Source organism: Entelurus aequoreus, linkage group LG17 (assembly GCF_033978785.1).
Source record: "Entelurus aequoreus isolate RoL-2023_Sb linkage group LG17, RoL_Eaeq_v1.1, whole genome shotgun sequence".
Lineage (NCBI taxonomy): Eukaryota > Metazoa > Chordata > Actinopteri > Syngnathiformes > Syngnathidae > Entelurus > Entelurus aequoreus.
Genome location: NC_084747.1, coordinates 24,080,907 through 24,106,291, shown reverse-complemented (window position 1 = coordinate 24,106,291; position 25,385 = coordinate 24,080,907). Strand labels below are relative to the sequence as shown.

The following is a 25,385-nucleotide window of genomic DNA, read 5'->3' as shown; positions in this document are numbered from 1 at the left end:
AAACCTGTAACTACACACATGTTACATGTTACTAAACCTGTAACTACACACATGTTACATGTTACTAAACCTGTAACTACACACATGTTACTAAACCTGTAACTACACACATGTTACTAAACCTGTAACTACACACATGTTACTAAACCTGTAACTACACACATGTTACTAAACCTGTAACTACACACATGTTACATGTTACTAAACCTGTAACTACACACATGTTACTAAACCTGTAACTACACACGTTACTAAACCTGTAACTACACACGTTACTAAACCTGTAACTACACACATGTTACTAAACCTGTAACTACACACATGTTACTAAACCTGTTACTACACACATGTTACATGTTACTAAACCTGTAACTACACACATGTTACAGCCAAGAGAGACTAGCTTACAACACATTTCTGAAATAGTTCCACACATGTCATGTGATCTACCTGTATCAATGTCATGTGATCTACCTGTATACATGTCATGTGATCTACCTGTATCAATGTCATGTGATCTACCTGTATACATGTCATGTGATCTACCTGTATCAATGTCATGTGATCTACCTGTATACATGTCATGTGATCTACCTGTATCAATGTCATGTGATCTACCTGTATACATGTCATGTGATCTACCTGTATACATGTCATGTGATCTACCTGTATACATGTCATGTGATCTACCTGTATCAATGTCATGTGATCTACCTGTATCAATGTCATGTGATCTACCTGTATACATGTCATGTGATCTACCTGTATCAATGTCATGTGATCTACCTGTATACATGTCATGTGATCTACCTGTATCAATGTCATGTGATCTACCTGTATACATGTCATGTGATCTACCTGTATACATGTCATGTGATCTACCTGTATCAATGTCATGTGATCTACCTGTATCAATGTCATGTGATCTACCTGTATACATGTCATGTGATCTACCTGTATACATGTCATGTGATCTACCTGTATACATGTCATGTGATCTACCTGTATCAATGTCATGTGATCTACCTGTATACATGTCATGTGATCTACCTGTACACACACCTGTATACATGTCATGTGATCTACCTGTACACACACCTGTATCCATGTCATGTGATCTACCTGTACACACACCTGTATACATGTCATGTGATCTACCTGTACACACACCTGTATACATGTCATGTGATCTACCTGTACACACACCTGTATACATGTCATGTGATCTACCTGTACACACACCTGTATACATGTCATGTGATCTACCTGTACACACACCTGTATACATGTCATGTGATCTACCTGTATACACGACAGGTGATCTACCTGTATACACACCTGTATACATGTCATGTGATCTACCTGTATACACGACAGGTGATCTACCTGTACACACACCTGTATCCATGTCATGTGATCTACCTGTACACGCACCTATATACATGTCATGTGATCTACCTGTACACACACCTATATACATGTCATGTGATCTACCTGTATCAATGTCATGTGATCTACCTGTATACATGTCATGTGATCTACCTGTATCAATGTCATGTGATCTACCTGTATACATGTCATGTGATCTACCTGTACACACACCTGTATACATGTCATGTGATCTACCTGTACACACACCTGTATCCATGTCATGTGATCTACCTGTACACACACCTGTATACATGTCATGTGATCTACCTGTACACACACTTGTATACATGTCATGTGATCTACCTGTACACACACCTGTATACATGTCATGTGATCTACCTGTACACACACCTGTATACATGTCATGTGATCTACCTGTACACACACCTGTATACATGTCATGTGATCTACCTGTATACACGACAGGTGATCTACCTGTATACACACCTGTATACATGTCATGTGATCTACCTGTATACACGACAGGTGATCTACCTGTACACACACCTGTATCCATGTCATGTGATCTACCTGTACACGCACCTATATACATGTCATGTGATCTACCTGTACACACACCTATATACATGTCATGTGATCTACCTGTACACACACCTGTACACATGTCATGTGATCTACCTGTACACACACTTGTATACATGTCATGTGATCTACCTGTATACACACCTGTATACATGTCATGTGATCTACCTGTACACACACTTGTATACATGTCATGTGATCTACCTGTATACACACCTGTATACATGTCATGTGATCTACCTGTACACACACCTGTATCCATGTCATGTGATCTACCTGTACACACACCTATATACATGTCATGTGATCTACCTGTACACACACCTGTATACATGTCATGTGATCTACCTGTATACACGACAGGTGATCTACCTGTATACACACCTGTATACATGTCATGTGATCTACCTGTATACACGACAGGTGATCTACCTGTACACACACCTGTATCCATGTCATGTGATCTACCTGTACACGCACCTATATACATGTCATGTGATCTACCTGTACACACACCTATATACATGTCATGTGATCTACCTGTACACACACCTATATACATGTCATGTGATCTACCTGTACACACACCTATATACATGTCATGTGATCTACCTGTATACACACCTGTATACATGTCATGTGATCTACCTGTACACACACCTGTATACATGTCATGTGATCTACCTGTACACACACTTGTATACATGTCATGTGATCTACCTGTACACACACTTGTATACATGTCATGTGATCTACCTGTATACACACCTGTATACACGTCAGGTGTCCATACTGTGCTGCCACGTGAACACCTGTGTTGCCGTTGTGGTCCACCTCATCCAGAGAGATGGCCTGTTCCTGCATGAACTGAAGCAGCCACAGCAGCACCTTCTCCTGCACACACACACGGTGTCACCTGTGCGTCAGACAGGTGACAGGAAGTGACAGACCTGTCCGTAGCGTGCGGCGTAGTGGACGAGGCTGGGGTGTTCTCTGGTGCAGCTCAGCTCGGCGATGGCCTCCGTCTCGCTCACCATCCACCTCACACACTCCAGGTGTCCATTCTGAAAGAACATGACTTCCTGTTCACCTGATGATGACGGCGATGGCGAGGGAGCGCACCTTGACGCCGAGGCCGGCGGGCGTGAGCTGCTGTGCGTTGCGTTCGTTGAGGCCGTCCTCGCCCATCAGAGAGGTGAGGTGCTGCAGACACTCGGCGTGGCCTTGAGAGGCCGACACGTGCAGCAGGTTGTTCCCGTCCTGGTCTCGGATCTGCGCCAGGTTGTCGGCCGCCAGGTGAGGCTGTGAACGTCACACAAACACCCTGAAGCGCCACAGCTCCACCTGGTGGACACCTGGTGGAGCGAGCGTCTCACCAGGAGAGAGATCTGGCCCTCTCGGACGATGTTGATGATGTTCTGCTTCTTCTTGCTCTCCTCGTCCACCTCCGCTGCCCTCCCCCCTCCTCCCGGCGCCGTGCTCCGAGGCTTGGCCAGGCTGCCCCCCAGCGGGGGGAAGGTCAGCGCGGCCCCCCCCGCTGGCTCCATGCCTGACCTCTGGCTGGGGGCTTCTGGGTACACCCTCGCAGACAGCAGCTGGTCTGGACATCAAAACACCTGATTGACATCACCTGTGTCCTCGCAATCATTAACATATGAGGGGGCGTGTCATATGTGAACCTCACTAACATATATGGCAAAGAGGGGGCGTGTCATGTGTGCACCCTATTAACATATATGTCAAAGAGGGGGCGTGTCATGTGTGCACCCTATTTACATATATGTCAAAGAGGGGGCGTGTTATGTGTGCACCCTATTTACATATATGTCAATGAGGGGGCGTGTCATGTGTGCACCCTATTAACATATATGTCAAAGAGGGGGCGTGTCATGTGTGCACCCTATTTACATATATGTCAAAGAGGGGGCGTGTCATGTGTGCACCCTATTTACATATATGTCAAAGAGGGGGCGTGTTATGTGTGCACCCTATTTACATATATGTCAATGAGGGGGCGTGTCATGTGTGCACCCTATTAACATATATGTCAAAGAGGGGGCGTGTCATGTGTGCACCCTATTTACATATATGTCAAAGAGGGTGTGTGTCATGTGTGCACCCTATTTACATATATGTCAAAGAGGGGGCGTGTCATATGTGAACCTTACTAACATATATGTCAAAGAGGGGGCGTGTCATGTGTGCACCCTATTTACATATATGTCAAAGAGGGGGCGTGTCATGTGTGCACCCTATTTACATATATGTCAAAGAGGGGGCGTGTCATGTGTGCACCCTATTTACATATATTTTAATAAGGGGGTGTGTCATATGTGTACATTAACATATGTCCATGAGGGGGTGTGTCATACGTGTACATTAACAAATGTCCATGAGGGGGCGTGTCATATGTGTCCATTATTAACATATGTCCATGAGGGGGCGTATCATATGTGTACATGAACATATGTCCATGAGGGGGCGTGTCATATGTGTCCATTATTAACATATGTCCATGAGGGGGCGTGTCGTATGTGTCCATTATTAACATATGTCCATGAGGGGGCGTGTCATATGTGTCCATTATTAACATATGTCCATGAGGGGGCGTGTCATATGTGTACATGAACATATGTCCATGAGGGGGCGTGTCATATGTGTACATGAACATATGTCCATGAGGGGGCATGTCATATGTGTCCATTATTAACATATGTCCATGAGGGGGCGTGTCATATGTGTCCATTATTAACATATGTCCATGAGGGGGCGTGTCATATGTGTCCATTATTAACATATGTCCATGAGGAGGCGTGTCATATGTGTACATGAACATATGTCCATGAGGGGGCGTGTCATATGTGTCCATTATTAACATATATCCATGAGGGGGCGTGTCATATGTGTACATGAACATATGTCCATGAGGGGGCGTGTCATATGTGTCCATTATTAACATATGTCCATGAGGGGGCGTGTCATATGTGTCCATTATTAACATATGTCCATGAGGGGGCGTGTCATATGTGTCCATTATTAACATATGTCCATGAGGGGGCGTGTCATATGTGTACATGAACATATGTCCATGAGGGGGCGTGTCATATGTGTACATGAACATATGTCCATGAGGGGGCGTGTCATATGTGTCCATTATTAACATGTCCATGAGGGGGCGTGTCATATGTGTCCATTATTAACATATGTCCATGAGGGGGCGTGTCATATGTGTCCATTATTAACATATGTCCATGAGGAGGCGTGTCATATGTGTACATGAACATATGTCCATGAGGGGGCGTGTCATATGTGTCCATTATTAACATATGTCCATGAGGGGGCGTGTCATATGTGTACATGAACATATGTCCATGAGGGGGCGTGTCATATGTGTCCATTATTAACATATGTCCATGAGGGGGCGTGTCATATGTGTCAATTATTAACATATGTCCATGAGGGGGCGTGTCATATGTGTCCATTATTAACATATGTCCATGAGGGGGCGTGTCGTATGTGTCCATTATTAACATATGTCCATGAGGGGGTGTGTCATATGTGTCCACTATTAACATATATCCATGAGGGGGCGTGTCATATGTGTCCATTATTAGCATATGTCCATGAGGGGGCGTGTCATATGTGTCCATTATTAACATATGTCCATGAGGGGGCGTGTCATATGTGTCCATTATTAACATATGTCCATGAGGGGGCGTGTCATATGTGTCCATTATTAACATATGTCCATGAGGGGGCGTGTCATATGTGTCCATTATTAACATATGTCCATGAGGGGGCGTGTCGTATGTGTCCATTATTAACATATGTCCATGAGGGGGCGTGTCATATGTGTCCATTATTAACATATGTCCATGAGGGGGCGTGTCATATGTGTCCATTATTAACATATGTCCATGAGGGGGCGTGTCATATGTGTACATGAACATATGTCCATGAGGGGGCGTGTCATATGTGTCCATTATTAACATATGTCCATGAAGGGGCGTGTCATATGTGTCCATTATTAACATATGTCCATGAAGGGGCGTGTCATATGTGTCCATTATTAACATATGTCCATGAGGGGGCGTGTCATATGTGTCCATTATTAACATATGTCCATGAAGGGGCGTGTCATATGTGTCCATTATTAACATATGTCCATGAAGGGGCGTGTCATATGTGTCCATTATTAACATATGTCCATGAAGGGGCGTGTCATATGTGTCCATTATTAACATATGTCCATGAGGGGGCGTGTCATATGTGTCCATTATTAACATATGTCCATGAAGGGGCGTGTCATATGTGTCCATTATTAACATATGTCCATGAGGGGGCGTGTCATATGTGTCCATTATTAACATATGTCCATGAAGGGGCGTGTCATATGTGTCCATTATTAACATATGTCCATGAAGGGGCGTGTCATGTGTGTCCATTATTAACATATGTCCATGAAGGGGCGTGTCATATGTGTCCATTATTAACATATGTCCATGAGGGGGCGTGTCGTATGTGTCCATTATTAACATATGTCCATGAGGGGGCGTGTCGTATGTGTCCATTATTAACATATGTCCATGAGGGGGCGTGTCGTATGTGTCCATTATTAACATATGTCCATGAGGGGGCGTGTTGTATGTGTCCATTATTAACATATGTCCATGAGGGGGCGTGTCGTATGTGTCCATTATTAACATTTGTCCATGAGGGGGCGTGTCGTATGTGTCCATTATTAACATATGTCCATGAGGGGGCGTGTCATATGTGTGAACATATGTCCATGAGGGGGCGTGTCATATGTGTCCATTATTAACATATGTCCATGAGGGGGCGTGTCATATGTGTCCATTATTAACATATGTCCATGAGGGGGCGTGTCGTATGTGTCCATTATTAACATATGTCCATGAGGGGGCGTGTCATATGTGTGAACATATGTCCATGAGGGGGCGTGTCATATGTGTCCATTATGAACATATGTCCATGAGGGGGCGTGTCATATGTGTCCATTATGAACATATGTCCATGAGGGGGCGTGTCATATGTGTCCATTATGAACATATGTCCATGAGGGGGCGTGTCATATGTGTCCATTATGAACATATGTCCATGAGGGGGCGTGTCATATGTGTCCATTATGAACATATGTCCATGAGGGGGCGTGTCATATGTGTCCATTATTAACATATGTCCATGAGGGGGCGTGTCATATGTGTAAATGAACATATGTCCATGAGGGGGCGTGTCATATGTGTCCATTATGAACATATGTCCATGAGGGGGCGTGTCATATGTGTCCATTATGAACATATGTCCATGAGGGGGCGTGTCATATGTGTCCATTATGAACATATGTCCATGAGGGGGCGTGTCATATGTGTCCATTATGAACATATGTCCATGAGGGGGCGTGTCATATGTGTCCATTATTAACATATGTCCATGAGGGGGCGTGTCATATGTGTAAATGAACATATGTCCATGAGGGGGCGTGTCATATGTGTCCATTCTGAACATATGTCCATGAGGGGGCGTGTCATATGTGTGAACATATGTCCATGAGGGGGCGTGTCATATGTGTCAGCTAGGGGAGAAGATGAGCATTACCTCCATCACAGAAGGAGGAGGAGGAGGAGGAGGAGCTACAGAGGGCCTCCTGCTGGAAGGCTGCTCCTCCAGGTGAGCGGTGGAGATGCAGGGCGTCAGGATCCATGGACTTGGACTTCCTCAGGTGAGGAGAGAACTGCAGGAGAAGAAGAAGAGGTTGTTTAGTGTCCTGGAGGTTGAGGTGGGTGGTACCGGTACCGAGGTGGTGGCCAAGGAGGCTCTGTGGTTCCTCTCCAGGGTTCCTCCCTGCAGGTTGCTGCGTGCGGGGGGGGGGCGAGGCAGCGTGGACGAGTGCTGGCTGGACTTGATGTAGGGCACGTCCAGGATCTCATCCATGTCCAGGTCGTAGTGCTCCAGCTCCCCAAACACTGCGCTGCCATCCACCACCTTCACCTTGCCTTCCGAGGAGGTGGGGGGAGGCGGCTTGTCTTTGGCCGCCTCCCCCGCTCCGGGCTCCTGACCTTGGACTTGGACTTTCCCGTCGCTGTCCGACTCGGGCGTCTCGGGCTGGTGCTTGAGAGGCGACACCCTCTTCACCGGACGGAATTTACTGTGAACATCAGCCAGGCCCGTGGGTTTGATGCCCCCGCCCCCCGGGTGAGACGCCGCGCCACGACTCCAGCTGATGGAGGATGCAGCTGCAGGACAGGAGGCGGAGCTTAATCCTTCAACTCAATTATCACACTGAACTACAAGCAAATGAATGGAAATAAAATCAAATCAAATAATAATCCGAGTCAAATCAAATAAATCCAAGTAAAAGTACATCTGTTGAATTAAAAGTCAATTATTTTCAATCAAACTAAAATAAATTAATTCAACTAAAAGTAAATTCATCCAAGCAAAATATGGATGATTAAAGTTCAACTAAATGTATCCAAGTAAAAGCAAAATAAACCAAGTAAAAGTAAATTAATCTCATTTAAAGTATGTTAAAAATTAGTTAATCTAATTAAAAATAAATTATTCCAAGTAAAAGTAAACTAATCCAAATAATAGTAAATTAGTTCAATTAAAACTAAATTAATTCAAGTCAGAGTAAATGAATACAGCTCAAATAAATTAATTCAACTAACAGTACATTTAACTACAAATCAAATGTAAATTAATCTAAGTAATATTAAATTAATCTAAGTAATAGTAAATTAATCTATGTAATAGTAAATTAATCTAAGTAATAGTAAATTAATCTAAGTAATAGTAAATTAATCTATGTAATAGTAAATTAATCTAAGTAATAGTAAATTAATCTATGTAATAGTAAATTAATCTAAGTAATAGTAAATTAATCTATGTAATAGTAAATTAATCTAAGTAATAGTAAATTAATCTAAGTAATAGTAAATTAATCTAAGTAATAGTAAATCCATCTAAGTAATAGTAAATTAATCTAAGTAATAGTAAATGTATCTAAGTAATAGTAAATTAGTCTAAGTAATAGTAAATTAATCTAAGTAATAGTAAATCAATGTAAGTAATAGTAAATTAATCTAAGTAATAGTAAATCAATGTAAGTAATAGTAAATTAATCTAAGTAATAGTAAATCAATGTAAGTAATAGTAAATTAATCTAAGTAATAGTAAATTAATCTAAGTAATAGTAAATCAATGTAAGTAATAGTAAATTATTCCAACTAAAAGTAAGTTCATATAAGTAAAAGAAGATGAATGATGTCATCTTAAATAAACCAAAGTAAAAGAAGATGAATGATGTCATCGTAAATGAATCAAAGTAAAAGAAGATGAATGATGTCATTTACCAGGTCTCTCCTCAGCCTGAGCATCATTCCTCCTGGATAGTTGTGGAATGTTCTTCAGAGAGCTGACACAATACTGACAATGACAACAACACCCGCTGTCACATACTTTCTTCTTGTGTTGTTGAGTGTGTGTGTTACATGTTGTGTTACATAACTACTACTTTCTTCTTGTGTTGTTGAGTGTGTGTGTTACATGTTGTGTTACATAACTACTACTTTCTTCTTGTGTTGTTGAGTGTGTGTGTTACATGTTGTGTCACATAACTACTACTTTCTTCTTGTGTTGTTGAGTGTGTGTGTTACATGTTGTGTCACATAACTACTACTTTCTTCTTGTGTTGTTGAGTGTGTGTGTTACATGTTGTGTTACATAACTACTACTTTCTTCTTGTGTTGTTGAGTGTGTGTGTTACATGTTGTGTTACATAACTACTACTTTCTTCTTGTGTTGTTGAGTGTGTGTGTTACATGTTGTGTCACATAACTACTACTTTCTTCTTGTGTTGTTGAGTGTGTGTGTTACATGTTGTGTCACATGTTGTAGCACATTACCGTCAAAGCGCTTTGAGTACCTTGAAGGTAGAAAAGTGCTATACAAGTATAACCCATTTATCATTGATGTATTTATTACTACTTTCTCATTGTGTGTGTTTGTGTTACGTGTTATGTTGCATGTTGTGTCAGATAAGAAGTACAATGTTGTTTGTTTGTCTCTGTGTGTGTGTGTGTGTGTGTGTGTGTGTGTGTGTGTGTGTGTGTGTGTGTGTGTGTGTGTGTGTGTGTGTGTTACTGACCACAGTGTCGTCAGAAAAGTCAATCTGGTCCAGGTCCAAGTACTCAGGAGTCTCCATGTCCATCAGCACACATCATCCAACTACCTGCACTCACACACCATCACACACCAGGTGTGACACACTGTCACCACACACCATCACACACCAGGGGCCGTACTTATCAAGCTTCTTAGAATGACTCCTAAGAAGTCTGCTAAGAGTTGACTTAAGAGTAAATAAATTCTTGGCTGAAAGCTGCACTTAAAAGTTAGTTATCAAGCGTCTTACTCACACTTTCAGCGAAGTGTAGGACTGAATCTTAAGTGTCACACTCAGAGCTGAATTACGACATTACTATGTGCCGTAAACGCAATTTTAGGTGACGTCATTTCTGTGTCCATAGAAATGACCAATCACGGAAGGGAATCCCTTGTCTAAGAATAAAGAAATATCTTGGAAATATTTAAGTGGACAATGGGAGTGTATATTTTGACAATAAACTACAAAATAATACAAAACAAACTAGTCCCCGCCGGCACTCACGCTACCGCTCCCTCTCTTCTCTCGCCCACACACTCACTGACGTCACTCACCTCACGGCCACACACATACGCTACTGTCATAACATTTTCTTTCCAATTCATTAATTAGGCAACTAATTTGAAACTGGTGTGGGTGGCTTTATATATACTAGCCCACTGCAGACACATGCCGAAATCAACAAGGAATCGAAAAGTATTAAATCTGTGACAAAAATAATATCCGCTCTGTCTAAACGATACCGTTTGATCAGCTGCTCGTCATCAAAAAAAAAAAAAAACATTGTTCCGTTCCCTGAACGTTGGCGCACGTCTCTCTCGCCTCAGTGCCATCCCCTGCTGGCAACTCCTAACCACTTAAGACACCTCTGAAGGTCTCTTAAATATCGTGGAGAGTAGGAGTGATTCTTAGACTTAAGAACGTTGATAAAAAGCTTTTATTCTTAAGTTTGAGAGTAGGACTAAATTTCGCAAATTCTCAGGACTTAAGTGTAAAATGGCACTCTAAGAAGCTTGATAAGTACGGCCCCAGGTGTGACACACTGTCATCACCAGCATCATTGTTGTTAGCATTATTCAGTTAGTTGTCTTCACACAAGCAACATCAATATGATCACTATATCTTCTCTGTGTGGAACACCTTGACTATTGCTAGTCACACTAACTACTATTGCTAGTCACACTAACTACTATTGCTAGTCACAATAACTACTATTGCTAGTCACACTAACTACTATTGCTAGTCACAATAACAATGAGTTACTATAACAACTAGTGCTAGTCAACATATTAAGTTCTCACTATAACTACTACTGCTAGTCACAATAACAACTATTGCTAGTCACAATAACAATGAGTTACTATAACAACTAGTGCTAGTCAACATATTAAGTTCTCACTATAACTACTACTGCTAGTCACAATAACAACTATTGCTAGTCACAATAACAATGAGTTACTATAACAACTAGTGTGAGTCAATATATTAAGTTGTCACTATAACTACTACTGCTAGGCACAATAACAACTAGTCACTATAACTACTAGTACTAGTCAATGTAACTACTACTACTATTCCATATATCAACTAGTCATTAAAACTATTGCTAGTCACAATTGCTAGTCACTGTAACTACTAGTACTAGTCAACACAACCACTAGTCAATGTAACTAATAATACTATTCCATATATCAACTAGCCATTGCAACTATTGCTAGTCACAATAACAACTAGTTACTATACTATATGTGCCAGGCACAATAACAACTATTGCTAGTCACAATTACAAGTAGTTGCTATAACAATTAGTGCTAGTCAATATGTCACTATAACTACTAGTGCTAGTCACGATAACAAGTAGTTACTATAACTACTAATGCTAGTCAATATGTCACTATAACTACTAGTGCTAGTCAATATGTCATGATTACTAGTGCTAGTCACAATGACAAGTAGTTACTATAACTACTAGTGCTAGTCAGTATGTCACTATAACAACTACTGCTAGTCAATATGTCACTATAACTACTAGTGCTAGTCACAATAACTACTGCTAGACAATATGTCACTATAACTACTAATGCTAGTTAATATGTCACTATAACTACTAGTGCTAGTCAATATGTAATGATTACTAGTGCTAGTCACAATGACAAGTAGTTAATATAACTACTAGTGCTAGTCAGTATGTCACTATAACAACTACTGCTAGTCAATATGTCACTATAACTACTAGTGCTAGTCACAATAACTACTGCTAGACAATATGTCACTATAACTACTAGTGCTAGTCACAATAACAAGTAGTTACTATTACAACTAGTGCTAGTCAATGTGTCACTGTAACTACTAGTGCTAGTCACAATAACAAGTAGTTATTATAACAACTAGTGCTAGTCAATATGTCACAATAACTACCAGTGCTAGTAACAATAACAAGTAGTCACTATAACTACAAGTGCTAGTCAATATGTCACTATAACTACTAGTGCTAGTCACAATAACAAGTAGTTACTATAACAACTAGTGCTAGTCAATATGTCACGATGACTACTAGTGCTAGTCACTATAACTAGTAGGTTTAGGCACAATAATCTCCAAGCCAGTGGACAACATTCCATGGAAAGTGACTAGTGATTAGCATAATCATGAAGACTAGTTAGCATCTGGTTAGCTGGTGAGTGTAAGCAGCGAAAGTGAAAGTAGTGATGCGTTCAAGTGTCAGAAGGAGTAAGAAAAGTTCCACACAGCAGGAAGCTGAGAATGATGACGTCAGCAGACAAACAGTAAATACAAGATGCCTGACAAACTATGTTTGAGTTTAACATGTTTGTCATAAAGACTCTTCATTATTAAGTGTGTTTAACATGTTTGTCATAAAGACTCTTCATTATTAAGTGTGTTTAACATGTTTGTCATAAAGACTCTTCATTATTAAGTGTGTTTAACATGTTTGTCATAAAGACTCTTCATTATTAAGTGTGTTTAACATGTTTGTCATAAAGACTCTTCATTATTAAGTGTGTTGAACATGTTTGTCATAAAGACTCTTCATTATTAAGTGTGTTGAACATGTTTGTCATAAAGACTCTTCATTATTAAGTGTGTTGAACATGTTTGTCATAAAGACTCTTCATTATTAAGTGTGTTTAACATGTTTGTCATAAAGACTCTTCATTATTAAGTGTGTTTAACATAAGAGGACATATTAAAGTGCGAAAGGAGCATTTAGTGAGAAAGTGAAAAGTGTTGACGTCATCTCTTCGGCGCACAGCAGCAGGCTAATTAGCCTAGCATGCTAGGCTAATTAGCATCGCAGATGCTAGGCTAAGTAGCCCAGCTAGGAAGGATGCTAGGTGGCAAGGAGGCAACAAGGGCGCAGCTGAGGTGCGAGAGGAGAAGAGAAGTAAAGGAGAAGAGAAGTAAAGAAGAAGAGAAGTAAAGATGATTACCTTGTAGGAGGAGAGGATGCTAGCTGGCCAGATGCTAGCAGACAAAGACTTTGCCATATGGACGCACAGAGGTGGCACAGCCGCGAGAGGTCTCACTCTCTTCCCGCAAACCTTCACTCGCTAACCACCTTTGTGTCATTTTGGCTGGAATGTACACTTTTATTATTGACATCTTTTCTTCCTGATTGAGGTGGGAAAGATGAATAATCAGATGAGTTGAGTGTGGAGTAAGAATCTTCCTTGTTGAGCTCTGTCCGAATAGACGATCTGTGTGTGAGGATTCCGTTAGACGGAACTTCTCTTGCCATAAACTTTATGCTCATTTGTAGATGGTGGAAATAATCATCTTTACAATGTTAACTTTTCATGAAGGTGATGTTTATTTGTGTAACCCGTTCATCCATTTGCTACCGCTTGTCCTTTAAAATAGTCTGATGTACCACGTGACTAGCATTAGACTCTATAATGACAGCTTGGAAAGAAATATAGCAACAAGCACAGCAGCGCCCTCTGGTGGCCACAGGCGGTACTGCACACGTCACTGACAACAAGAAGCCTCTGGTGGCCACAGGCGGTACTGCACACGTCACTGACAACAAGAAGCCTCTGGTGGCCACAGGCGGTACTGCACACGTCACTGACAACAAGAAGCCTCTGGTGGTCACAGGCGGTACTGCACACGTCACTGACAACAAGAAGCCTCTGGTGGTCACAGGCGGTACTGCACACGTCACTGACAACAAGAAGCCTCTGGTGGCCACAGGCGGTACTGCACACGTCACTGACAACAAGAAGCCTCTGGTGGTCACAGGCGGTACTGCACACGTCACTGACAACAAGAAGCCTCTGGTGGTCACAGGCGGTACTGCACACGTCACTGACAACAAGAAGCCTCTGGTGGTCACAGGCGGTACTGCACACGTCACTGACAACAAGAAGCCTCTGGTGGCCACAGGCGGTACTGCACACGTCACTGACAACAAGAAGCCTCTGGTGGTCACAGGCGGTACTGCACACGTCACTGACAACAAGAAGCCTCTGGTGGCCACAGGCGGTACTGCACACGTCACTGACAACAAGAAGCATCTTTCCAAACTAAAGTTGATTAGTGTCACGTGTGGGAGGCAGCAAGTCTTTGCAGGACCAGGACTCGGACACAAGACCTGGTCCTCAGGAGCTGGTCTGGCACCCTGACAGGTGAGCAGCACGTCCTGTGTAGTGGACGTCACAGCGCACCACGTTGTTGGCAAAGTTGGATTCCAGAACGTTCCGCTTTGGGTTGACGGTCACCTGCCAGGTAAGAAGTGGAAGAATGGGACTGAATGTTTGTGGTGCTATTGGAGTCTGGACCAGAGCTCAGTGGCAACATGCATCGTCCTCTTCACTGGCAAACAACAAACGGCAACTAAACAGCAAGAACAACTCAGGACATTTAAATGACCCTAAAAACATGTTAGCTGCTAACCTGAGCAGGCGATGGTAGCAACTACAAGTTGCGCTAGTGCAATAGCACACACTAGCAACTAGTGCGAGCCACTGTAGCAACTAGTGCGAGCCACTGTAGCAACTAGTGCGAGCCACTGTAGCAACTAGTGCGAGTCACTATAGCAACTAGCACTAGCCACTGTAGCAACTAGTGCGAGTCACTATAGCAGCTAGCACTAGCCACTGTAGCAACTAGTGCGAGTCACTATAGCAACTAGCACTAGCCACTGTAGCAACTAGTGCGAGTCACTATAGCAGCTAGCACTAGACACTGTAGCAACAAGTGCGAGCCACTATAGCAACTAGCACTAGCCACTGTAGCAACTAGTGCGAGTCACTATAGCAACTAGCACTAGCTACTGTAGCAACTAGTGTGAGTCAATATAGCAACTAGTGTTAGCCAAATATAGCCACCTGCACTAGCCACTATAGCAACCTAGTGCGAGTCACGATAGCAACTAGTGCTAGCCACTGTAGCATCTATTGCGAGTCACTATAGCAACTAGCGCTAGCCAATGTAGCAACTGGCGCTAGCCACTATAGCAATTAACACTAACCACTATAGCAATTAACACTAACCACTATAGCAACTAGGGCTAGCTACTACAGCAACTAGCGCTAGCTAATATAGCAACTAGCGCTAGCCGATATAGCAAGTAGCGCTAGCCGCTATAGCAAGTAGCGCTAGCCGCTATAGCAAATAGCGCTAGACGCTATAGCAAGTAGCGTTAGCCGCTATAGCAAGTAGCACTAGCCGCTATAGCAAGTAACACTAGCCGCTATAGCATGTATCGCTAGCTGCTATAGTAAGTAGCGCTAGCCGCTATAGCAAGTAGCATTAGCCACTATAGCAAGTAGCGTTAGCCGCTATAGCAAGTAGCATTAGCCGCTATAACAAGTAGCATTAGCCGCTATAGCAAGTAGCGTTAACCGCTATAGCAAGTAACGTTAGCCGCTATAGCAAGTAGCATTAGCAGCTATAGCAAGTAGCGTTAGCCACTATAGCAAGTAGCGTTAGCCACTATAGCAAGTAGCTTTAGCCGCTATAGCAGGTAGCGTTAGCCGCTATAGCAAGTAGCATTAGCCGCTATAACAAGTAGCATTAGCCGCTATAGCAAGTAGCGTTAGCCGCTATAGCAAGTAGCATTAGCCGCTATAGCAAGTAGCGTTAGCCACTATAGCAAGTAGCATTGTGGAGAAGAGAGGTGTTTGTGTACTTTCAGGATGTATTTCCCAGGAGAAACGTCTGTGATGTCGATCCACTGACAGTCGATGTCAGCGTTGTAGGTGTCGTAGCAACCAGGACTCAAACCCTGGAGGAAGCAGAGGATGAAGATGAAGAAGAGGAAGAGGAGGAGGAAGAAGCAGCAGCACACCTGTGTGTGTGAGGTACAGGCGTAGCGGCGGTAGTAGCCATCATCACAGGAAGTGTCCTCCAGACAGAAGCTAGCTTTGTGTCCTTCAGCCACCGCCTGTAGGGTGTTAGCATGTAGCAGCTCGTACACACTCATCTCCTCCATGCTGTGGAAGTGACTGACAGTACACACACACACTTCTTAGGCCACACCTTACTTAGCCTCACACACTTCTTAGGCCACACCTTACTTAGCCTCACATACTTCTTAGGCCACACCTTACTTAGCCTCACATACTTCTTAGGCCACACCTTACTTAGCCTCACATACTTCTTAGGCCACACCTTACTTAGCCTCACATACTTCTTAGGCCACACCTTACTTAGCCTCACATACTTCTTAGGCCACACCTTACTTAGCCTCACATACTTCTTAGGCCACACCTTACTTAGCCTCACATACTTCTTAGGCCACACCTTACTTAGCCTCACATACTTCTTAGGCCACACCTTACTTAGCCTCACACACTTCTTAGGCCACACCTTACTTAGCCTCACATACTTCTTAGGCCACACCTTACTTAGCCTCACATACTTCTTAGGCCACACCTTACTTAGCCTCACATACTTCTTAGGCCACACCTTACTTAGCCTCACATACTTCTTAGGCCACACCTTACTTAGCCTCACACACTTCTTAGGCCACACCTTACTTAGCCTCACATACTTCTTAGGCCACACCTTACTTAGCCTCACATACTTCTTAGGCCACACCTTACTTAGCCTCACATACTTCTTAGGCCACACCTTACTTAGCCTCACATACTTCTTAGGCCACACCTTACTTAGCCTCACATACTTCTTAGGCCACACCTTACTTAGCCTCACATACTTCTTAGGTCACACCTTACTTAGCCTCACATACTTCTTAGGCCACACCTTACTTAGCCTCACATACTTCTTAGGCCACACCTTACTTAGCCTCACATACTTCTTAGGCCACACCTTACTTAGCCTCACATACTTCTTAGGCCACACCTTACTTAGCCTCACATACTTCTTAGGCCACACCTTACTTAGCCTCACGTACTTCTTAGGCCACACCTTACTTAGCCTCACATACTTCTTAGGCCACACCTTACTTAGCCTCACATACTTCTTAGGCCACACCTTACTTAGCCTCACATACTTCTTAGGCCACACCTTACTTAGCCTCACATACTTCTTAGGCCACACCTTACTTAGCCTCACATACTTCTTAGGCCACACCTTACTTAGCCTCACATACTTCTTAGGCCACACCTTACTTAGCCTCACATACTTCCTAGGTCACACCTTACTTAGCCTCACATGACACCTACTTGTTAGGTGACACCTTACTTAGCCTCACATGACACATACTTGGTAGGTCACACCTTAGCGTCACGTGACACCTACTTGTTGGGTAACACCTTTGTTAGTCACGTGCCACCTACTTGTTGGGTGACACCTTAGTTAGTCACGTGCCACCTACTTGTTAGGTGACACCTTAGTTAGTCACGTGGCACCTACTTGTTAGGTGACACCTTCGTTAGTCACGTGCCACCTACTTGTTGGGTGACTCCTTAGTTAGTCACGTGCCACCTACTTGTTGGGTGACACCTTAGTTAGTCACGTGCCACCTACTTGTTGGGTGACACCTTAGTTAGTCTTGTGCCACCTACTTGTTGGGTGACACCTTAGTTAGTCACGTGCCACCTACTTGTTAGGTGACACCTTAGTCACATGCCACCTACTTGTTAGGTCACACCTTAGTTAGTCACGTGCCACCTACTTGTTAGGTGACACCTTAGTTAGTCACGTGCCACCTACTTGTTAGGTGACACCTTAGTTAGTCACGTGCCACCTACTTGTTGGGTGACTCCTTAGTTAGTCACATGCCACCTACTTGTTAGGTGACACCTTAGTTAGTCACGTGCCACCTACTTGTTAGGTGACACCTTAGTTAGTCACGTGCCACCTACTTGTTGGGTGACTCCTTAGTTAGTCACGTGCCACCTACTTGTTAGGTGACACCTTAGTTAGTCACGTGCCACCTACTTGTTAGGTGACACCTTAGTTAGTCACGTGCCACCTACTTGTTAGGTGACACCTTAGTTAGTCACGTGCCACCTACTTGTTAGGTGGCACCTTAGTTAGTGACGTGCCACCTACTTGTTAGGTGCCACCTTAGTTAGTCACGTGCCACCTACTTGTTAGGTGACACCTTAGTTAGTCACGTGCCACCTACTTGTTAGGTGGCACCTTAGTTAGTCACGTGCCACCTACTTGTTAGGTGACACCTTAGTTAGTCACGTGCCACCTACTTGTTAGGTGACACCTTAGTTAGTCACGTGCCACCTACTTGTTAGGTGACACCTTAGTTAGTCACGTGCCACCTACTTGTTAGGTGGCACCTTAGTTAGTCACGTGCCACCTACTTGTTAGGTGACACCTTAGTTAGTCACGTGCCACCTACTTGTTGGGTGACACCTTAGTTAGTCACGTGCCACCTACTTGTTAGGTGACACCTTAGTTAGTCACGTGCCACCTACTTGTTAGGTGCCACCTTAGTTAGTCACGTGCCACCTACTTGTTAGGTGCCACCTTAGTTAGTCACGTGCCACCTACTTGTTAGGTGACACCTTAGTTAGTCACGTGCCACCTACTTGTTAGGCGACACCTTAGTTAGTCACGTGCCACCTACTTGTTGGGTGACACCTTAGTTAGTCACGTGCCACCTACTTGTTGGGTGACACCTTAGTTAGTCACGTGCCACCTACTTGTTAGGTGACACCTTAGTTAGTCACGTGCCACCTACTTGTTAGGTGCCACCTTAGTTAGTCACGTGCCACCTACTTGTTAGGTGCCACCTTAGTTAGTCACGTGCCACCTACTTGTTAGGTGACACCTTAGTTAGTCACGTGCCACCTACTTGTTAGGTGACACCTTAGTTAGTCACGTGCCACCTACTTGTTAGGTGACACCTTAGTTAGTCACGTGCCACCTACCTGTTAGGTGACACCTTAGTTAGTCACGTGCCACCTACCTGTTAGGTGACACCTTAGTTAGTCACGTGCCACCTACTTGTTAGGTGCCACCTTAGTTAGTCACGTGCCACCTACCTGTTAGGTGCCACCTTAGTTAGTCACGTGCCACCTACTTGTTGGGTGACACCTTAGTTAGTCACGTGCCACCTACCTGTTAGGTGACACCTTAGTTAGTCACGTGCCACCTACTTGTTAGGTGCCACCTTAGTTAGTGACGTGCCACCTACTTGTGGCAGCTGTGCCACTCCCAGGCGTGGTGAGGTCTGCTGGGCAGGAAGTCGGCCGTGCCTTGGTTCTTCACGCGCTGAGGGAACCTCAGGAGAACCCTGCTGTCGTACTGCTGTGCAGAGGAGGCGGAGCTAGGAGGAGGAGGAGGAGGAGTCAGAAGACATTACAGTAGCACACTGCAAAAAAGTAATAAAATAAAAGTGTTAGTATTCATCAGTTGACAATAATCTACTATAAAAACAACCACAGATTTTACTTTAAAACTAAACTGGCGACTCACCGACTTTATCTTACCTTCAAAACTATTTTATTTTAATTTACAGTGAAATATTTAGGTATTTATTATGTACAGTGTAATATCTAGGTATTTATTATGTACAGTGTAATATCTAGGTATTTATTATGTACAGTGTAATATCTAGGTATTTACTATGTACAGTGTAATATCTAGGTATTTATTATGTACAGTGTAATATCTAGGTATTTATTATGTACAGTGTAATATCTAGGTATTTACTATGTACAGTGTAATATCTAGGTATTGATGATGTACAGTATTGATGATGTACAGTGTAATATCTAGGTATTGATGAAGTACAGTATTGATGATGTACAGTGTAATATCTAGGTATTGATGAAGTACAGTATTGATGATGTACAGTGTATTATCTAGGTATTTACTATGTACAGTGTAATATCTAGGTATTGATGAAGTACAGTATTGATGATGTACAGTGTAATATCTAGGTATTGATGAAGTACAGTATTGATGATGTACAGTGTATTATCTAGGTATTGATGAAGTACAGTATTGATGATGTACAGTGTATTATCTAGGTATTTACTATGTACAGTGTAATATCTAGGTATTGATGAAGTACAGTATTGATGATGTACAGTGTAATATCTAGGTATTGATGAAGTACAGTATTGATGATGTACAGTGTATTATCTAGGTATTGATGATGTACAGTATTGATGATGTACAGTATTGATGAAGTACAGTATTGATGATGTACAGTGTATTATCTAGGTATTGATGATGTACATTATTGATGATGTACAGTATAGATGAAGTACAGTATTGATGATGTACAGTGTATTATCTAGGTATTGATGATGTACAGTATTGATGAAGTACAGTATTGATGATGTACAGTATTGATGAAGTACAGTATTGATGATGTACAGTGTAATATCTAGGCATTGATGAAGTACAGTATTGATGATGTACAGTGTATTATCTAGGTATTGATGATGTACAGTATTGACGAAGTACAGTATTGATGATGTACAGTGTATTATCTAGATATTGATGATGTACAGTATTGATGAAGTACAGTATTGATGATGTACAGTGTATTATCTAGATATTGATGATGTACAGTATTGACGAAGTACAGTATTGATGATGTACAGTGTATTATCTAGATATTGATGATGTACAGTATTGATGAAGTACAGTATTGATGATGTACAGTGTATTATCTAGGTATTGATGATGTACAGTATTGATGATGTACAGTGTATTATCTAGGTATTGATGATGTACAGTATTGATGAAGTACAGTATCAATGATGTACAGTGTATTATCTAGGTATTGATGATGTACAGTATTGTTGATGTACACTAGTATTGATGAAGTACAGTATCAATGATGTACAGTGATGTCATCTTACGAGGCCAGGCAGTTCTCCTGGGCTGCACAGAGTAGGTTGTACATAGCAAGTCTCTGGACGTAGGAGCCCACCTGGATGTGGTCTGCGTCAGGAACCAGGTCAGGAAGACCTGTGGGTCCCAAGCACCAATCACTGATTGGTCCATGGTCCAGAGTACCAGATGTGCCACTTACCTCTGTGGTGGTACCTGCTTCTGTGCCACTGTGGGGTCCTGGTCCCGGTCCTGGTCCTGGGTCTGTAGTAGTAGTTGTACACCTTGTAGGGGTTGTAGGGGTCGTCCCCCACCATCTGGTCCTCCCTCACCTCGCCGGCTGCAGGGGGCGAGCGGGTGGAGGAGGCGCCCAGCAGCACCAGGCCTCCTCCACCTCCTCCACCTCCGCTCCTGGCCGCCGGCTGGTAGCGGGACGCCCGGCTCAGGACGCTGAAGACCTGGCCGTTATGTCGCCATGTCAAGCGCTCACTTCCTGTTGGCAAAATACACAAGAAGAACAACACCAGACTCAACTCCTTCATGGTCACCATGAACATCATCAACTCTTCTCCTCTCTCTCTCTCTCTCGCCCCACCACCGCCGGGTGTGCAAAGGGGCGGAGTCACGCTTTAACTGCCATGTTGTAAAACTACTACTACAATAATAATCATATAGCATAACATGAAAGTAATGAAGGATTTCAATAAAGACTAATACAAAGTCAAATATGCACATATTGTAAATTATAGTATGATCATAAAGTCATACAAATAAAACAAAAACATTATACATTACTAATGTTATTATTACTACTATTAATAGATACATAAATATATAGATAGATAGTACTTTATTGATTCCTTCAGGAGAGTTCCCTCAGGAAAATGAAAATCCCAGCAGCAGTGTACAGAATTGAGATGGAATTTAAAAAGTAAATAATGGGGGTATAAATGGAAACAAAATAGAAGAATATTACAATAGAATAAAAATAAAAATCAACAATGAGAATAAAAATATAACAGTAAAAAAAGAATATAAGAGAAACTAGGCAGTAGTGACCATGTTATGAAAAATGATTGCACTAATACTAGTAGAATAAAAAAATAAAAATACTAATGAAAAAAATAGTGATAAAATAATACTAATATAATATTACTACTACTAAAATAATACTAATACAACAAAATATGATATCATAAAATACTAATACAAAATGACTATTAATAAAAGCATACAATTAAAAATAAAGTATAGTATGATGAAATACCAAACCATCACCAAAATACAATCGTACTATAATTGTATAAGGTAAAATACTACTTATAAAATGATAAGAGTAATAATTAATACTAATGAAATATTACAATAATAAAACAATATTAATACAAAATATTATAGTATCAAAACAATACAATACTAATAATAATACTACTAATAATACAATTGCACTATAATTTATCAAGTAAAGTACTACTAATAAAATATTATAAAAACGATCAAGTACTAATGAAATAAAACGGTGATAAAAATAATACTACAAATATGACTATTAACTATTAACAGAATGATACAATTGCACTTGTACTAAAAATAATCAATAATAAATAATTATACAATAATATTACATACTATTGTACTCACTTTATAAAATATAAATAATTAAAATATAAAATACAAACCCCGTTTCCATGTGAGTTGGGAAATGGTGTTAGATGTAAATATAAACAGAATACAATGATTTGCAAATCCTTTCCAAGCCATATTCAGTTGAATATGCTACAAAGACAACATATTTCATGTTCAAACTCATAAACTTTATTTTTTTTTGCAAATAATCATTAACTTTAGAATTTGATGGCTGCAACACGTGACAAAGAAGTTGGGAAAGGTGGCAATAAATACTGATAAAGTTGAGGAATGCTCATCAAAGACTTATTTGGAACATCCCACAGGTGTGCAGGCTAATTGGGAACAGGTGGGTGCCATGATTGGGTATAAAAATAGCTTACCAAAAAAGGATGGGGCGAGGTACACCACTTTGTCCACAACTGCGTGAGCAAATTGTTGAACAGTTTAAGAACAACGTTTCTCAAAGTGCAATTGCAAGAAATTTAGGGATTTCAACATCTACGCTCTGTAATATCATCAAAAGGTTCAGAGAATGTGGAGAAATCACTGCAGGTAAGCAGCATGGCCGGAAACCAACATTGAATGAGCGTGACCTTCCATCCCTCAGACAGCACTGGATCAAAAAGCGACATCAATCTCTAAAGGATATCACCACATGGGCTCAGGAACACTTCAGAAAACCACTGTTACTAAATACAGTTGGTCGCTACATCTGTAAGTGCAAGTTAAAGCTCTACTATGCAAAGCGAAAGCCATTTATCAACAACACCCAGAAACTCCGCCGGCTTCTCTGGGCCCGAGATCATCTAAGATGGACTCATGCAAAGTGGAAAAGTGTTCTGTGGTCTGACGAGTCCACATTTCAAATTGTTTTTGGAAATATTCGACATCGTGTCATCAGGAGGACTTTGAGTTGGATACGCGGTACCGTGAGTACGCAGCTGCGGCTTCCAAACATTTGATCGCCTGCCCGTACGTGCGTGCCGCTATGTGCATGTCACGTACGTAACTTTGGGGAAATATATGTGCTCTATGAACTTTGCGGAAGTGAACGGTACTTTGGGCTGTGGGATTGAGTGTGTTGTGCGGGTGTTTGATTTGTATTGGCGGGTTATATGGACGGGAGGGGGGAGGTGTTTGTTATGTGGCATATTAAATATAAGCCTGGTTGTGTTGTGGCTAATAGAGTATATATATGTCTTGTGTTTATTTACTGTTGTAGTCATTCCCAGCTGAATATCAGGTCCCACCCGCCTCTCACAGCATCTTCCCTATCTGAATCGCTTCCACTGCCCTCTAGTCCTTCACTCTCACTTTCCTCATCCACAAATCTTTCATCCTCGCTCAAATTAATGGGGTAATCATCGCTTTCTCGGTCCGAATCGCTCTCGCTGCTGCTGGCCATGATTGTAAACAATGTGCAGATGTGAGGAGCTCCACAACCTGTGACGTCACGCTACTTCCGCTACAGGCAAGGCTTTTTTATCAGCGAGCAAAAGTTGCAAACTTTATCGTCGATGTTCTCTACTAAATCCTTTCAGCAAAAATATGGCAATATCGCGAAATGATCAAGTATGACACATAGAATGGATCTGCTATCCCCGTTTGAATAAGAAAATCGCATTTCAGTAGGCCTTTAATGAAATAATATTAATGCTTATAAATGTAAGATACATCCTCAGATGCACTGGGACACATCATCAGTGATGTGCCTGAGATCACCGGGGGTGTCGGGTCTTTCAACATCATACCCCCTCCCTCAGGTGACCCAGCCAGGGTTGATCAGACCCCAGCTTGTGTCCCACTAGCATTGGCCCACAGTTTGCTCCTCCTGATCCAAAGCCATCTAGAGCAGTGGTCCCCAACCTTTTTGTAGCTGCGGACCGGTCAACGCTTGAAAATTAGTCCCACGGACCGGGGGGGGGGGGGGGGGGGGGGGGGGGGGGGGGAGGAGGAGGTTGATTTCTTTTTTTTTCCATAAAGAAATACAATCATGTGTGCTTACGGACTGTATCCCTGCAGACTGTATTGATCTATATTGATATATAATGTATATATTGTGTTTTTTAATGTTGATTTAATAAATAAATTAAAAAATATATATATATATATTTTTTTTTCCCTTGTGTGGCCCGGTACCAATGAGTTGGTACCGGGCCGCACTGATCTAGAGGCTCTCTCTGCTGCCTCCATGGTGGCCTTGATGGCCTTCCTTTTCCCATCACCTGTGATGCCAAGTAGTTTTTAGACCAGTTGATCTGTCGTTTCTTTTCTTTTCTTTTCTACTCTGCTCCGGGGTGGACCGCTAGCCTGTCCATCAGATGGGGACATCTCTACGCTGCTGACCCGTCTCTGC

The 25,385-nt window shown here is 42.2% G+C and overlaps 3 protein-coding genes across 4 annotated transcripts in view; all 3 read right to left on the bottom strand.

Annotated features, from left to right (window-relative positions):
* The window catches only part of LOC133632726 (synphilin-1-like), a 21,249-nt gene extending 7,429 nt beyond the window's left edge, over nt 1-13,820 (bottom strand). Inside the window, exons 1-9 of the mRNA XM_062025347.1 lie at nt 13,615-13,820; nt 10,145-10,228; nt 9,351-9,423; nt 7,789-8,228; nt 7,591-7,726; nt 3,351-3,574; nt 3,097-3,276; nt 2,925-3,038; nt 2,731-2,868 (exon numbers count right to left, since the gene is read on the bottom strand). Of these exons, the coding sequence (XP_061881331.1) occupies nt 2,731-2,868; nt 2,925-3,038; nt 3,097-3,276; nt 3,351-3,574; nt 7,591-7,726; nt 7,789-8,228; nt 9,351-9,423; nt 10,145-10,207 (1,368 nt within the window). The 5' untranslated portion in view covers nt 10,208-10,228; nt 13,615-13,820. The remainder of the gene's footprint in view (nt 1-2,730; nt 2,869-2,924; nt 3,039-3,096; nt 3,277-3,350; nt 3,575-7,590; nt 7,727-7,788; nt 8,229-9,350; nt 9,424-10,144; nt 10,229-13,614) is intronic.
* An 846-nt stretch (nt 13,821-14,666) lies between these two features.
* On the bottom strand, nt 14,667-21,743 carry LOC133632734 (protein-lysine 6-oxidase-like). The gene is made up of 6 exons (XM_062025367.1): nt 21,603-21,743; nt 21,430-21,538; nt 19,749-19,880; nt 16,476-16,632; nt 16,317-16,412; nt 14,667-14,904 (listed from the first exon to the last, which is right to left on the bottom strand). Exons 1-6 carry the CDS (start codon nt 21,715-21,717, stop codon nt 14,785-14,787), a joined length of 729 nt encoding a protein of 242 aa, XP_061881351.1. The 5' UTR covers nt 21,718-21,743; the 3' UTR covers nt 14,667-14,784.
* A 24-nt stretch (nt 21,744-21,767) lies between these two features.
* Nucleotides 21,768-25,385, bottom strand: part of LOC133632722 (discoidin domain-containing receptor 2-like) — a 32,673-nt gene continuing 29,055 nt past the window's right edge. For both annotated transcript variants that reach the window (XM_062025340.1, XM_062025341.1), the window contains exon 20: nt 21,768-21,893. In XM_062025340.1, coding sequence (XP_061881324.1) covers nt 21,887-21,893 — 7 coding nt within the window. In that variant the 3' untranslated portion in view covers nt 21,768-21,886. The remainder of the gene's footprint in view (nt 21,894-25,385) is intronic.